Here is a 15831-nt window from a genome sequence, read left to right on the forward strand (position 1 = left end):
AGTAGATATACCTCCCGTAAAAAAAATAGTGTATATGTACCCTTGCATTTACAAAATGGTGCAAATATACCCCTGCTCTTACACATAATGCAAATATACCCTTTTCGCTAACGGAATAGTTTTTAAAAATCATTTAGCTTATTTTTTAACTAAAATAAAATGCCACGTGGCTTTAGAAAAAGTCTACTCATTTTTTTTTAGTAGACATATTTTTCTAGTACCACATGGTAAATTTTTTCTTGGTGGGTCGGGTCTGTTTGTTTAAAAAAATATCTGTGGCTTTAAAAAAAAATCTATCTATTTTTTTAAACGAACCAGACCCGACCCACAAAAAAAAATATTATCATGTGACTTTAGAAAAATATGGCTACTCAAATAAAAATGGGTAGACTTTTTTTTAAAGTCATGTGGTATTTTTTAATTAAAAAATAAATTAAATGATTTAAAAAAAAAACGTCAGCAAAAAGGATATATTTGCACCATTTTGTAACGGCAGACGTATATTTACACCACTTTTATAACAGGGGTATATCTATTCTAAATCACAAAGTTGAGGGATATATTTACATCTAAGAAATTAACTTTTAGTTTGATTGCCTTTTAATTACAAACTACTATTCTAAATTCTCTAAACTTATATAGCTGCAAAAGTTTTCAGGAACGGTAATGAACAAATTCGTCCCAAAATACACTAAGAACCTCTTTGGATGTCATTTGACTTATTTTTGTTATTTGGCTTTAAAACAAGTTTTTTTAAAAAAAATAAGTGGTTAAAAACAATTTTTTTATTGTACTCAAAACACTATAAATGTACTCAAAAGCTGTTCTGACTTAAAAGCACCTAAAATAAGTCAATCCAAACAGGCTCTAAATCCACCGCAGATTCGGAATTTGAGCCTGTGACATACAGGAATCCGTTGCAAAATGTTCATCAAGGATAATCTCCGATGAATTTCTGCACCCATCACAAAACTTTGCGATAGAGCACCCATTGTGAATTAAAAAATACAGTCACGAATTGTAATAATAGTTCATGAATGATTGTTTTAGACTAATGTACTTTGCAATTTTATTTTTTACATTTTATTAAAAAAAAACAGTAATTAGGTTTTCATAATAAATGATTTGATACTCAGAAGTACTTTCTGAAAAGATTGACCAAACACAAATCACATTTATGATAGTGACAAAAGTCTTTCAAATGGATTAGCCAACTGCAAATTGCTACTCAAAAATACACTTCTAAACCAACAAATTTTGAACCTCACCCAAACAGGCTTTAAGTCAAACGAGCTATATAGGTGCACACTGAATGCTTCAAAAGCTTTAAATAACCTCTCTGAACACTGTGCATACTGTAAACAATGCATAAAAAACCAATTTGAAAGTGCAAACAAAACCATTCAACAAACTTATATTTAAATACATAATAAGCAGAGGATACCTTTCATTCTTCAAGAATATACTTCTGGATATTGTTCAAAATTAATGCTAAAAGGCTTTACCCAATCTGTACTGGTTAGAAATGAACATTTCACTTCCAACTAAACAAAGTCTAAACTAATGTACAATAGACAAAATCCCATCTTTTCACTGAACTTCCTATGTTTTTTGTAAATCCTTTGCTGCAAAAATCAACTCAACAGCGTTCAGTAAGTTTGACGTCCACAAGGCTGGGCGTGAAACGAGTTAACTTGAGGTATAGATCCAAAACGTTATCACTTATGCAACTTTATCACCTAACAGCTTCTGGTGCTGAATTGCAGTAGGGCGTATGCAAGCAAACCAACTTTGTAAATGCTAGACAAATACTCGTAAACAAAATGCCTATAATCAGCCCCGTAATGCTCTTCCGCTTTTCGAGACTTAATGCCCTCTTAAAAATGCTCCCAAAACATGGAAGTAATCCCCCACATGCAAACATCATAATGTGGTCCAAACCACTATAGTCAATACCTGCAAGTATTGCTCCGATTGCAGATGAAGGACCCATGAAGCCAATAAGTGCAGCAGCTAAAAGGGATGCATGCCAGTTGTCAGTTGCTCCATAAATGCAGCTAGCAACAGCGGCACCACGTGGGAGTCCGTGAAGTGAGACAGGAAGAACCATGTGCCGACCAAGTCCATAAGCTTTAGGTGCGGCAACACCCAAAGCGAGCCCCTCTGATAGTGCATGTAGGGCAACTGCAGCACAGCACAAAATCGACTGAAGAGTGAGAGCACTCACTGGGAATCCAGTTACAGAAGATAAAGTATCTGCGGAAGTCCTCTTGCGACTTCCAATTTTAATGACACTAGCAGTTGAAAAATGAGAAAGTGAGAATCCTGTTGCAAGGAGCGAGAAGAGGGGGATAAACTCCATCTTTGAAGATAAGACTAGCTGCAATGGACGCCAAGCACCAAGGACAAAGGCCGTGCCGCAGGCTACACCAGTTAGGAGAGCATGCTGAAGACGAAACGCAAGAGCAAATGCAACAAGAGATACACCACCAAGAAGTGGACCAAATCCGAAAAGTAGAGAAACAAGGAAGGCAGAAGCATCCTCCGAACTGCCATTGCAACATCATTTGGTTAGAGGACAGGACACATCAAACTGTTATACTAATGAAGAATCCATATATCAAACTAAAAACATACATAGCATAAAAATTTTACAGATTCATTTGACCAGGTAAGTCTTTCAAACCCTTAAGGTACTTTGCAGTAAAAAGAAAACATATTACACGGAATGACAATGAGACATTTTTGTTCTGAAAGACTGGTATCAGCATCTAGCTGGTTGCTAAAGCAGGATTATTTTTTCCAGTTAAGGCTATTAATTTCCTGCTACAGGACAAGATAAGTCTTACCTAATGAACTGGAAAGGCAGTCACATGTGTAAGGAGGATTCCAAGTCAAAAATTTCAAGGTGTTCAAGGACATAATTCGAAGGTGGTCACGAGTTCGGAGAGTTGGCACATGTGTCTAATCAGTTCATCCTTTTCATACATTGGGTTTCATACTGCATAGTCCTAGTTGGATGCTCCACAATGTAGGGTCAGATGGGTCATAGGATGTTTCCAAGTTCTACAATTGGACACATGTGCAACTTATTCCATGTTGTCTGCTTGTCTCACCGAGATAACCTCATTTCCATAAGACTTAAAGTTGATATTCGATCTTGAGACTATTTAAAACTATGAGTGGACCAACCTTCATCTGCGTTATAAAACAAAAGAGTGTCAGCTGCAAACAGTTTGTGTGATACAATGACAACAGGCCCGCCCCCTCGCGCTGGTTGTGAAATCATTCAAATGCACCCCGTGCTACTCATTTTGCTATCTGCTAATGGCAGATGCCCCCATCTCGATCTTCCAGTATTAGATAGAAGCCACGACGACTCCAATTTACTAATATCATTGTCACAGAGAACTTGATCTATTTTATTCACCTTTCGACATAATCCATCTTCATCGTCACGAAATTCAGAAAAATCTCAGTTCACGTGATCATAAGTCTTTCCAAAATCTAATATGCGTACTCTTGTGTTTCTTCTGGAATCCACCACCTCATTTGCCACTGATGTCACATCTGAAGTATGTCTATACCTTCAAAGACTGCATTCAAGAGATCAACACTATCTCATGCTAGGCACTTGCATAATATCTCATTGAAGTTGAAGGAATGAGTATTTGTAGTTCAACTTGAAAAAAATATTTGCAAGTTATTGCGTTTGGACATAAACTTCACTTCGAAAAAAAAAAGATTGTGAAATTAAAGATCAGTGAGGGGAAACCATAATCTCTCACCTGAAATACTCCCCAAACCACTAGTTCAACCTTCACCAGAATTTCAAATACTGAACTTTAATATTTATAAATATTGTTGGCTAAACCAGTATTTAGAAATATTGAAGTTCAATATTGAAATATTATGAAATTTGATGTCCAAATGGCAATTATCTTATAAATGTTCCTCACTAGAGTAATAAATTTGTATATTATGTTTGCCACTCCTTTTTGTCTCAAATTATAGCAATGAAGGGTGTATTGAGACTCTTTTCAAACTCTTGGGACTCCTGAAGGTAACTGATTGTCTCCATAATCTCACCCTTTACAATGTCGAGCATTGCTGGAAAAACGGCTTAGCTGAAATCATTTGACTCCAATCTTTAAACCTGCCGAACAACTCTCCACAGCCTCATGTACCTCTTTGTTCAATAAAATATCAAGAGAACAAATCCAAAGTTCTCTCTCTTTCACCTTCAAGTTTCCAATATCTCCCTCTCCAATCACTCTTTTTTCACTGACAAGTCTTCCAACCACAAATTAACTGCTTCCTTTTTCATCTTTCCTTGAGCCAAGGGTCTACCAGATACAATCTCTCTACCTTCACAAGGTAGGGTTAAGGTCTGCGTACACACTACCCTTCCCAGACCCCACTTGTGGGATTACACTGGGTTTGTTGTTGCTGTCTCCAACCACACATTCATTTCCTTTTTTGTTTGTTTTGTTGAGAAAGATCTCCCCCTCTATCTGACTTATTTCTATCACACATAGTGTTGGCCTCCACGGCTCCTCTTCTTTGCATAATTGGGTACAGAATCCCACATTTTCCACCTTGACATCATTTTCTCTCCCATACCCCATTTTCCACTTCCTTTTTCTTCTTCTTCTTTTTTTTTTTTTTTTTTTTTGGAAACAGGGTAATTGTGTATTCATCAGCATTTAGGACATGCTGGAGAGCTTCAAAAGTGTTACGGCAGGAACATAAAAAAAGGAAATAGAAATACTTACAGAGATTTTAATAAATCTACCAACTGATTTATAACTTCTAATCCTATTTCTTTACACCAAAAGTAGAAAGATACTACACAATTCCATTTGACTTTCTGAAGGGAATTGGACTAATTTTCAAAACACCTATCATTCCTCTCCCTCCAAACTGTCCACCATATGCAGTGTGGGATTATCCTCCACCATTTCTTTTGACTCTTACTGCCTCCCCTCTTCATCCAACAGCTAAGCAAATCTGCAGTGTGTTCAGGCATAGTCCATTGTGTCTCTGTTATGTTGAGAAATAATGACCACAGTTGTGCAGTGAATTTGCAATGCAGAAATAGATGCTTGTTGGTTTCATCTGTTTCCTTGCACAAGAAACATCTGGAAACTATGATGGCACCTTTTCTCTTTAGAACTTCATGTGTTAAACAAGCCCTCCTTGCCACCAACCATGTGAAGCATTTCACCTTATTTGGAACTGGGCATTTCCATAAGTTTCTCCAAATCTTTGGCTGCTCTCTATTCTGTAGATTACACTCCCTTTTGTAAGCCCTTTTTACTGAGAATTTCCCATCACTATTATGCTTCCATCTTAGGGTGTCCAGTTCATTGTTGGTGCCATTGAAATCACCATTTTGCTTAACAGGTCGGCCACCCTTTGCACCTCCCAATCATTCAACAGTCTTCTGAAATTTAAGTTCCAGCCCTGTGCACTCCACATCTCATCTATTGTGTTCTCTGGATTATTGCATAGAATAAACAAGTCTGGAAATATTTCCTTCAATGGAACTTGCTCCTTCCAAGAATCTTTCCAGAATTTTACTCTTTTTCCACCTCCTACAGTCATCTGCATATTACTTTCCATCTTGGGCCATAAAGCTCTGATTGTTTTCCATGCTCCAACACCATAAGTGCCAGTGCTCACTCTACTACACCAAGGATTGAGTTCACCAAACTTGCACTTGATCATCTCTTTCCCTAATGCATTCTCCTCATTGTTGCACCTCCATAGCCACTTCATCAACAGACAATTATTCTGTGCTTTCAAGTTTCTAATGCCCAATCCACCACTTTCTTTACCTCTCATTGTTGTCTGCCATTTAACCAGATTATAACCTTTGCCCTCTTTGCAGCCATGCCATAAGAACTCCCTTCTAAGTCTATCCAATTTCTTCTGAACATTGGAGGGTAAAGGAAATAATGACATTACATATGTGGGAAGAGAATGTAGAACAGAATTGATAAGAATAAGTCTTCCTCCTAAAGATATAAGTATTGTGCCTCCCACTTTGCCAATTTCTTTTCTGTTTTCTCTACTATTCCATCCCAAATTTCCCCTGCTTTGTGTTTGCTGCCAAGAGGCATGCCTAGATAAGTTGTAGGCAAAATATCCACTCTACATCCTAAAATGAGAGCAAGAATCTGTATGTTTGGTACGTCTTTTATTGAAAACAAACTGATTTTTCCCCAATTTACCTTTAGGCCTGAAGATGCTTCAAATAGTGTCAAGATCATTCTTATGTAACCAATCTGTTCGACCTTGGGCACGCAAAATATCACTGTGTCATCTGCATACTGTAGATGACATATCTTTTTTCTCTGCCCCCCAATATCCCCTATCTCAAAACCTTTAATCCATCTATTCTGCAATGCCATCCTCATCAAGCTATCAAAACCCTCCATTGCTATTATGAACAGGAAAGGGGACAATGGGTCACCCTGCCTAAGTCCCCTTTCGGAAGGGAAAAAACCTACAGGTTCTCCATTCACAAGAACAGAGAACCTGACAGGATTTTATATCATTACTTTCGAAAGAACTTATCTAAACATCCCATAGAACCCTGATTATATTTTCTAAGATTAGTAATACATGACCTTCACAGAGAACTCCAGTTTTCCCTAATATACAATGTCAATAGATTTTTCCCTGTTATCTGTTGGCCAACACTCATAAGTACACCGCAGCAATGATAAAAAATAGACAGCCAAACAAGTTACACCACAAACCGAAAACAACAGAATACAGCTATCACTATCCACTAATAGGAGGTCCTTCTCAAGTTCAATGTCACTTAACCAATTAACTAAAGCAAAAGAAGAAGACTTCAAATGAAATCTAGAACAGAAAAAAGAGAAGACATCTTGTCAGTGGAAAATCCTCAACATCCTAAGACTAACAGTATGGCTTTTCTACTTCTGTTCACCAATCTGTATCAACTTCTTCTCCTGCTATTGTAGGGTAGGGACGCAGAGATATAGGACAGGTGAAAGATGAACTCACTTGTAGTTGTGGCCAAAACTCTGGAACACAGCACTAAGAGCTTCCATAAATGCCACTGAAAGAGTAGCAGCTGATGCAACATGAGATGGTGAGGCTTCCTGCACAGAGAGAACCATAAATTAAAGGAAAATGTAATCAATATTTCAACAATGGTTCAGCAGGACTACCGGATATAGTATTAGAATACAAAACATAAGATCCAGCTTTAGGTTGTGGAATTAATGTAACCATCATTTCGGAAAGTTGTCAATGAAAAACTGCAAAATGGACTATTTCCTTTTCAACAAGCTTCCATAAAGTCACTTATTAGCTAAATATAAGTGTCATAACATTTCGATCTACTGAGTCCAATCAGTTGATAAAATTCAAGAAGTCAATTCCATCCAAAGTTCCATAGAACAGTACATTAAGTGCTTCTCCACATATTATAGTTCAACATACGCCCATTTCTTGCCAACTAAATCATCATGGATCATCAGAGTGCATTTTTTTAATTTTTCTACATCCTCATTTTCTCCCTCTTTTTCCTTTATTTTCTCTTTTAGGGCAGTAGGGCAGTATACCAGTCAGTTATGAAAGGTCTTTCGAAAATTAAGATGGCATTAAACAAATTACCTTGAATCCATCAGGAAGGACCTCAGCAACAACTATCCAAATCATACACCCAGCAGCGAAGCCAGTAGCAAATGGCAGAAATTTGTGAAATGCATCGGCACAGATAAATGATGGTACTGCAACAATTGGCTGCATTAAAAAGAATTCATGGCTTAGACATCAATATATCATGAGTACTAAGGATGGAAAATATTTGAATTATAATTAAAACCCGAAACTAAAAATCATATAGCATACCCTCAATTGTGCATGACTATGCAATAATTTATATTAGTATACGCATGAACATTATAAACTAGAACATTATAAACTATCGTTACAATGATTGGCACAAGCACCTCTTATGGTGACAGACTTCATATCACAAATAACAAAATCTGGTTTGACTTGTACAACAATCAGGTAATAGCTATAGGAATCAGTGAGAACAAATGTAGATATATCCCAACTTTCACTTGTCCACTTAGAAATCCCAATTTGTAGAAGATGTTATATATTCAATCACCTGAGGTAAGGAAGTTAATATACTCCATAACATGGCATTCTGCGGAGAAACTCCTCTTGATGCAAGAACCATGCTCACAGCTAAACCCTCTGGTATGTTGTGCACGGCAATAGCCAGAGTTACCAAGATACCCTGAGAAAGACCTTTGGAGCCAGCAAAGGATACTCCAACACCAGCACCCTCCCCAAATGAGTGAAGTGTCATAATTCCAACAACAAGGATGACTTTTGCTGCATCTGCTCCCTTAATGTCCAGCATACTTACTTCACCATATTGTTCAAGAAACTGAATATGAACACAGACAAACAACATAAGGAATTGCAAAGTGGGAATGAAGAAATTTGTCAAACTAAACAAGAGTAACAGGAGTTATGCACAAAAGATAAATTTTAACAGAATTATGTTTACTTCAATTGCAGAAGAGACTAGGAATCCTAAACTTAGCCAGCTGGTCAAGCTTATGCAACTAGCATTCACTAGTAATATGACAAGGCTTTCATAATGTCCCTCAGTGCATAGAATTTAGAAGCAACAATACAACAACAACAACAAGCCCAGTAGAATCCCACCATGTGGGGTCTGGGGAGGATAGAGTGTACGCAGACCTAACCCCCACCTTGAAAGGTAGGGCGGCTGTTTCCGAAAGACCCTCGGCTCAAGAGAGTAAACAAGACAAAAGGTCAGATAGAGCCAAGCATATCAAAAACAATATGAAAACAAGGAATAACAAAAGTAAGAAAGTCATGGTAGAACAGTCCGGAAAGAAAGGAGCATTAACTACTATAGATAAATAAGATAATCAAAGTACAAAGGCCCAACAAATATAAGCAGAAATCAAATGGCAATAAACGAATGAGCAAAACTACAACTACTATGGTGAAAGGATAAGCAAACTAGCCTTCTATCCTAATCTGAGTCCTCCACAACCTCCTATCTAAGGTCATGTCCTCGGTAAGCTGAAACTGTGTCATATCCTGTCTAATCACCTCTCTCCAATACTTCTTCGGCCTCCCTTTACCTCTCCTGAAACCGTCCATAGCCAACCTCTCACACCTCCGCACTGGAGCATCTGTGCCTCTCCTCTTCACATGCCCAAACCATCTCAGCCTCTCTCCCAGCATCTTGTCCTCCATCGATGTCACTCCCACCTTGTCCCGGATATCTTCATTCCTAATTCTATCCCTCCTAGTGTGCCCACACATCCATCGCAGCATTCGCATTTCCGCGACTTTCATCTTCTGAACGTGAAAGTTCTTGACTGGCCAACACTCCGCCCCGTACAATAAAGTCGGTCTAACCACCACTTTGTAGAAGCAACAATAAACCCTCTATATCTGATATCCACTCAACAGAATGACTGCAACCGAAAAGCAGTAGCTTCACTACTTTAACTCCATAAGACCCATTACCAGTGCCAAGAAAACATTTTACATGTATTGAATAGTTCCACAAGGTAGAATTTTCATGACAAAATTAAACCTACTACAAGGAATCATGGAAGGAAAGTCCCCAGTCAGTGGGGAATGACGGATTTTGAGTTTGTCAAATGCTCAACAAGCCGCTACATTAGCGGCGCATAAACTATGTTCGTCAACCAAGTTTGTTCAGTGGTCGTAAGCTTATTAATCTGACCCAAATTCTCCATTTTGGTACACGCCAAAGCCTTCCATTTCGCCGAATTGAAAGAGCCATCAATCACTCTGATCTCTTTCTTAGAAAAGAAATTGCGTAAATTCTGGAAGCCTCACTATCTTTGTATGCTTTCGCCGCCCGTTATCATGAAAACTGTGGTTAGGATTTCCAGATTTGGGAGTGTTAACGCCGAGTGTCGCGCGGGCCTTCATTCTTGAAAGGGCTAAAAGTAGCGCCTTCGCTTTGTTTGTAATGAAAAGGAAAGAGAAGATCTTCGGATATTTTTTTTCAGGGGAGGACTTTCTTGATCGCCAGCTCTCTAGTTCTCTTAGCTATCGTTACATTTTTTAACTCGTGGAAAGTGGAAAGGCAGAAGCGTCGGCTAGTCGGTCACAGACTACTTGACTTCCTTATGATGATTCAATGTTAATGACCTCATTCAATCTTTTTTTTTTAGCCTTCGCTATCGTGTCTTTTTCGCCACATCGCGTATAAGGGGAATCGAACCCCCTCTGCTGCTGGCGGGCAGATGTATAATGTACTACTTCGATCCAGCAACTTCTTAAGAGTAGGTTTTGGCTTGGGAAAAACCCGTGGATGAGCGAGAATATACGAATATTTTTGTGTGAAGGTTTCCCCTTACAGTCTTTTTTGTTAAAATGAATGCGGATGGGTGTCTGGTGGAATTTGCCAGCGGTGTGAAAGGTCCCCAGGAGAGTTTATAAACAAATACAGTTCTTTGGTCTCATCCTCGATACAGAGATATACCATAAGACCAATAAGTTGATTCGAAATCTCGCTATTAATCCCTTGTCCTAAAAAAAGTTGAACTACTTCAACAAAAAAGCTTTAAAGGGTTCCCTCTAAAAATGGTTCCCTCTTGCCAATAAACTTTCCCCGGCCTTCGATTAACCTTACTCATAAAGGGTCTTACGGTCGGGAGAACTACCTAACTAAAGAAAAAGAGTGTTCTTTCTAAGAGTAGGCGTGGAGAGATTTTTGCGGGGAAACTTGCAAGTACAGTTTGGGGGGAGGCGAGCGTCGACCCTACCTTATGAGTATTCGAACTATAATAGTTCTGATGAACAGTCACTCACTTTTAACAGTTATACGATTCCAGAAGATGATCTAGAATTGGGTCAATCACGTTTATTAGAAGTCGACAATAGAGTGGTTCTACCAGCAAAAAGTTATAAACGTTTTATTGTAACATCTGCTGATGTACCTGTGGAACGCATTAGTTGTCCGCTCTCAGGTTGGGCAGTCAGGGTCGGATTTTCCTTATCCAAAATGTCTACTGCTGCAAAATTAAATACGATCTCTTTCCATACCTCACAAGCAGCAGCTAGTTCTGGGCTCCATTTGCAAGCTTCGCGAATAATCTCATTACCTTCCTGAGCAAGATCACGTCCTTCCTTACGAGCTTTTACACATGCTTCTAGAGCTACTCGGTTAGCTACGGCACCTGGCGCATTACCCCAAGGATGTCCTAAAGTTCCTCCACCGAACTGTAGTACGGAATCATCCCCAAAGATCTCAGTCAGAGCAGGCATATGCCAAACGTGAATACCTCCTGAAGCCACGGGTAGAACACCTAGTAAAGAGACCCAATCTTGAGTGAAATAAATACCGCGACTTCGATCTTGTTCAACAAAATCATCACGCAGTAAATCAACAAAGCCCAGAGTTATGTCTCTTTCAACTTCAAGTTTACCTACTACGGTACCAGAGTGAATATGATCTCCACCCGACATACGTAACGCTTTTACTAATACCCGGAAGTGGATACCATGATTCTTCTGTCTATCAATAACCGCATGCATTGCACGGTGGATGTGAAGAAGTAGACCATTATCTCGGCAATAATGAGCTAAGCTAGTATTTGCGGTGAATCCCCCCGTTAAGTAGTTATGCATTACAATCGTAACACCCAATTCTCTAGCAAATACAGCTCTTTTCATCATCTCTTCGCATGTACCTGCAGTAGCATTCAAGTAATGCCCTTTGATTTCACCTGTTTCAGCCTGTGCTTTATAAAGTGCTTCGGCACAAAATAAGAAACGATCTCTCCAACGCATAAATGGTTGTGAGTTCACGTTCTCATCATCTTTGGTAAAATCAAGTCCACCGCGAAGACATTCATAAACAGCTCTACCGTAATTTTTAGCGGATAACCTCAATTTAGGTTTAATAGTACATCCCAACAGGGGACGACCATACTTGTTCAATTTATCTCTTTCAACTTGGATCCCATGAGGCGGACCTTGGAAAGTTTTAACATAAGCAATAGGGATTCGCAGATCTTCCGGACGTAGAGCGCGCAGGGCTTTGAACCCAAATACATTACCTACAATGGAAGTAAACATGTTAGTAACAGAACCTTCTTCAAAAAGGTCTAACGGGTAAGCTACATAAGCAATATATTGATCTTTTTCTCCAACACCACGCGCGATGCGGTAGCATCGCCCTTTGTAACGATCAAGGCTGGTAAGTCCATCGGTCCATACAGTTGTCCATGTACCAGTAGAAGATTCCGCAGCTACCGCGGCCCCTGCTTCTTCAGGTGGAACTCCAGGTTGAGGAGTTACTCGGAATGCTGCCAATATATCAGTATCCTTGGTTTGGTACTCAGGAGTATAATAAGTCAATTTGTACTCTTTAACACCAGCTTTGAATCCAACACTTGCTTTAGTCTCTGTTTGTGGTGATATAAATCCCTCCCTACAACTCGTGAATTAAGAATTCTCACAACAACAAGGTCTACTCGACATGAATTCCGCGTTAATGAAACTTTTCACAGGAATCTTTCACAAAATTTCCAACTAATACTAATATTATCAACTAATCAGAATGGTTGATTATTAGACCATGGTATTTGATTTGCCAAATACATCATTATTGTATACTCTTTCATATATATAGCGCAACCCAATTTTTATTTTTTACCTTTTTTTTTTTGAAATGGAAATACCTAACTAACCTAAATAATAAGAACTTCCCCCTTGACAGTGGTATATGTTGTATATGTAAATCCTAGATGTGAAAATATATGGAATTCCTCTATGATCTATGAATGGTATAAAAAAGAAAGAAAAACGCAAAGAAAAGAATAGGCTAGGCATAAATCGATATACTGAAATTGAAATAAAAAAGAAATAAGAAGAGGAGCCAATTAGATACAAATAATGAATCGTAATAGAAATAGAAAATAAAGTTCAGGTTCGAATTCCATAGAAAAGATAATACGGATGGGATTGTCTATAATGATAGACAAATGAAAGACTTTCTCAAGATTCTGATTCATCCACTTGAGATTTTTAAATGAAAATAGGTTGGGTGAGCTTGCAAATTCACTCAGTCTCATTGAATAAGTAAACAATTGAATTGGTTCAAGTTCAATTGCATGGTGCCATGTTTAAATGTATTAGAATGGGCCATGTTAAATAATCGCCTATCTGTTCTCCTGGATTCCTAATGATCTTGAAATTTGCTCCCGGTAGTTCTGACTTAGAAGCAATGATTAGGCTTTCTTTTTTCTGTTCTTCTTTGTTTCTTTTTTGTATCGGAATGCCCGCATACTTGAGTGTTGACATTTCGCTCTTTCTTAGCTGTTCTTGTTCGATGATTATCTTGACCGTTGTTTTCGTTTTCTTTGTTGCCCCCTCTTTTGTTTTCGTTTTTCCAAAAACGATTTTGATTTCCCTTTTACTCTCCGTTATTGCACTTAATTCGCATTTTATCGCTTTGTTCGTTCTCTCCTCTGCTGTCTCGTTTTTTTTCCATGCTATTGCGCTTTCTGGGTTGTATTTGACTTCTTCCTTTCTTTGTTGATCTTTTAAGTTATGGTCTTGCTGTATCCTCCTTTCTATACATCCCTGAGGATGCAGTACTTATTAGCAAGCGTTTGTATATGAAGATATTTATACTTCTTTTCACATACGGAAATATGAAATTCAGACTCATGTGAGAAAGAAAGAGAACAGCAAGAGGAGGCCTTTTTCTTTATATTTCACTATTTCGGAAATCGAATCATCATGCACTTTAGGCCCTTCTGAAAGCCATGAGGCGGGGTCACACGAGTAGCGAAAGACTGAGCTTGCTCATGTTCTCATGCTTCACACAAACACAAACCTAGGCTAGGAAGCTTGAAAGCGATATCATATCATATGGATTTCGAAAGTCCGATCAAAAAACTCGAAAAAAGGACTGGGAAGGCTTGAATGGATGGCTTCCAAGGCCAGGGCTCGATCCTGCACAATTCAGACCAGCTAGTATCTCTTTAATTTACTTAATGCACTCACAAGCGTTCGCATCGCTACCCTAGCTTCGTGTTAAGGGCACAACTTAAAGAACAACTTACTCTATTGACGTAATATTCATTCATAGTGGCCAGGCGGACCGTTCTGAAGACTACGGGCCCTAAGAAAGCCAGAAAGAAAAAAACCAATATAGGAACTACAACTAAGAAAGAATAAGAAGAAGAAGAATTGCTTAAATAAGGTAGTCGCCATAAGGCTTTTCTTTTTTTCGGTATGCCGCTCCGCGAGCAAGGAGTGCCACGCACGAGCGGAGCAAAAAGAAAGCAAGGGGAATTCTTCTCTTTTTTGGGGAGAAATCCTTTGATTGCGTATTGAATATAGATCCATGTCTTTCTTGTTCCACTAGCTAAGACCAAATTCTCACATGTCCCTTTCGTTATTACAACCTTCTTTTTTGATGTCAAAGACCAGAAGCTACGCGCAAATTCTCATTGGATCTCGGTTGTTCTTAACAGCGATGGCTATTCATTTAAGTCTTCGGGTAGCACCACTAGATCTTCAACAAGGTGGAAATTCTCATATTCCGTATGTACATGTTCCTGCGGCTTTGTTTGGTCTTCCTCTTTCCTTCGGCCCATCTTTCAAAGCTAGCGATAACAAGCCTAAAGGTTTTCTTCTTGATGAGATCAATATTGATGATAGTGACAATATTGATGATAGTGACAATCTTGATGCTAGTGACGATATCGATCGTGACCTTGATACGGAGCTGGAACTGCTAACTAGGATGAATGGCTAACTATGGATATGATGCCGAAAATAGACCGATTTTATATCACCCTTCAATTCGAATTAGCAAAAGCAATGTCTCCTTGCATAATATGGATTCCAAACATTCATGATCTGGATGTGAATGAGTCGAATGACTTATCCCTCGGTCTATTAGTGAACCATCTCTCCAGGGATTGTGAAAGATATTCTACTAGAAATATTCTTGTTATTGCTTCGACTCATATTCCCCAAAAAGTGGATCCCGCTCTAATAGCTTCGAATAAATTAAATACGTGCATTAAGATACGAAGGCTTCTTTTCAATAATGGAATCTTCTTGAAAGTTACGTACACAAAATTGGCAGTTATTCTATTTTCATCATAGAATGATTATTCGATCTTTTTTCTTCTTTGTAATTTGTATCATGATTCAATCAAAATTTCTCGAGTTCTTCTAATTTGTAACTTCACCGAAATCGGAATAGTTCCTATACTACTACATTAGTATGAAATCGAATCGCCTTGAAATATTTCTTATTTCTTAGACGCTGATCGGACTTCGTACTCCTTTAGCTCCCTTCTTTCCTCTAGAACCTCTATATGGTGCCCCAATAGAAGACTGGTTGTGGAGAAAGCCAAGCTCTAAGAAATACTAGCACTTTACTTTCCTATATTAAATCTCAAAAGAGGTCTGTGCCGAAGTATAGACCTGTGCTTTTAGCATCATCACCCAAAGAGATAGATTTCAGGAATGCCAAGCATCGTCTAACGCTTCAGATGGCGTCAAGCCCTCGCCGAAGAGACCGGCCCTTTTTTCCAATAGAATCAACGAAGAGAAGCAAATGAAAGGCTTTCATAAAAATTCTCGTAGAATCGAGAATGAAGTTTTCATTCTGTACATGCCAGATCATGAATTAGTAACTGCTTCCAATTTCCAAAAAAAATCCCAATTGTGTAGAACTTTCCATTTTTGGAATAGTTACGGAATCTCCATGAATAGGGTCAAACT

General features: G+C 38.6%; 1 protein-coding gene across 1 annotated transcript in view; it reads right to left on the reverse strand.

Annotated features, from left to right (window-relative positions):
* Positions 1-1402: 1402 nt before the first annotated feature.
* Positions 1403-15831, reverse strand: part of LOC132644778 (putative zinc transporter At3g08650) — a 17647-nt gene continuing 3218 nt past the window's right edge. Inside the window, exons 3-6 of the mRNA XM_060361380.1 lie at positions 8162-8446; positions 7657-7785; positions 7042-7139; positions 1403-2549 (exon numbers count right to left, since the gene is read on the reverse strand). Coding sequence (XP_060217363.1) covers positions 1736-2549; positions 7042-7139; positions 7657-7785; positions 8162-8446 — 1326 coding nt within the window. The 3' untranslated portion in view covers positions 1403-1735. The remainder of the gene's footprint in view (positions 2550-7041; positions 7140-7656; positions 7786-8161; positions 8447-15831) is intronic.

Source organism: Lycium barbarum, chromosome 6, assembly GCF_019175385.1.
Source record: "Lycium barbarum isolate Lr01 chromosome 6, ASM1917538v2, whole genome shotgun sequence".
Taxonomy (NCBI): domain Eukaryota; kingdom Viridiplantae; phylum Streptophyta; class Magnoliopsida; order Solanales; family Solanaceae; genus Lycium; species Lycium barbarum.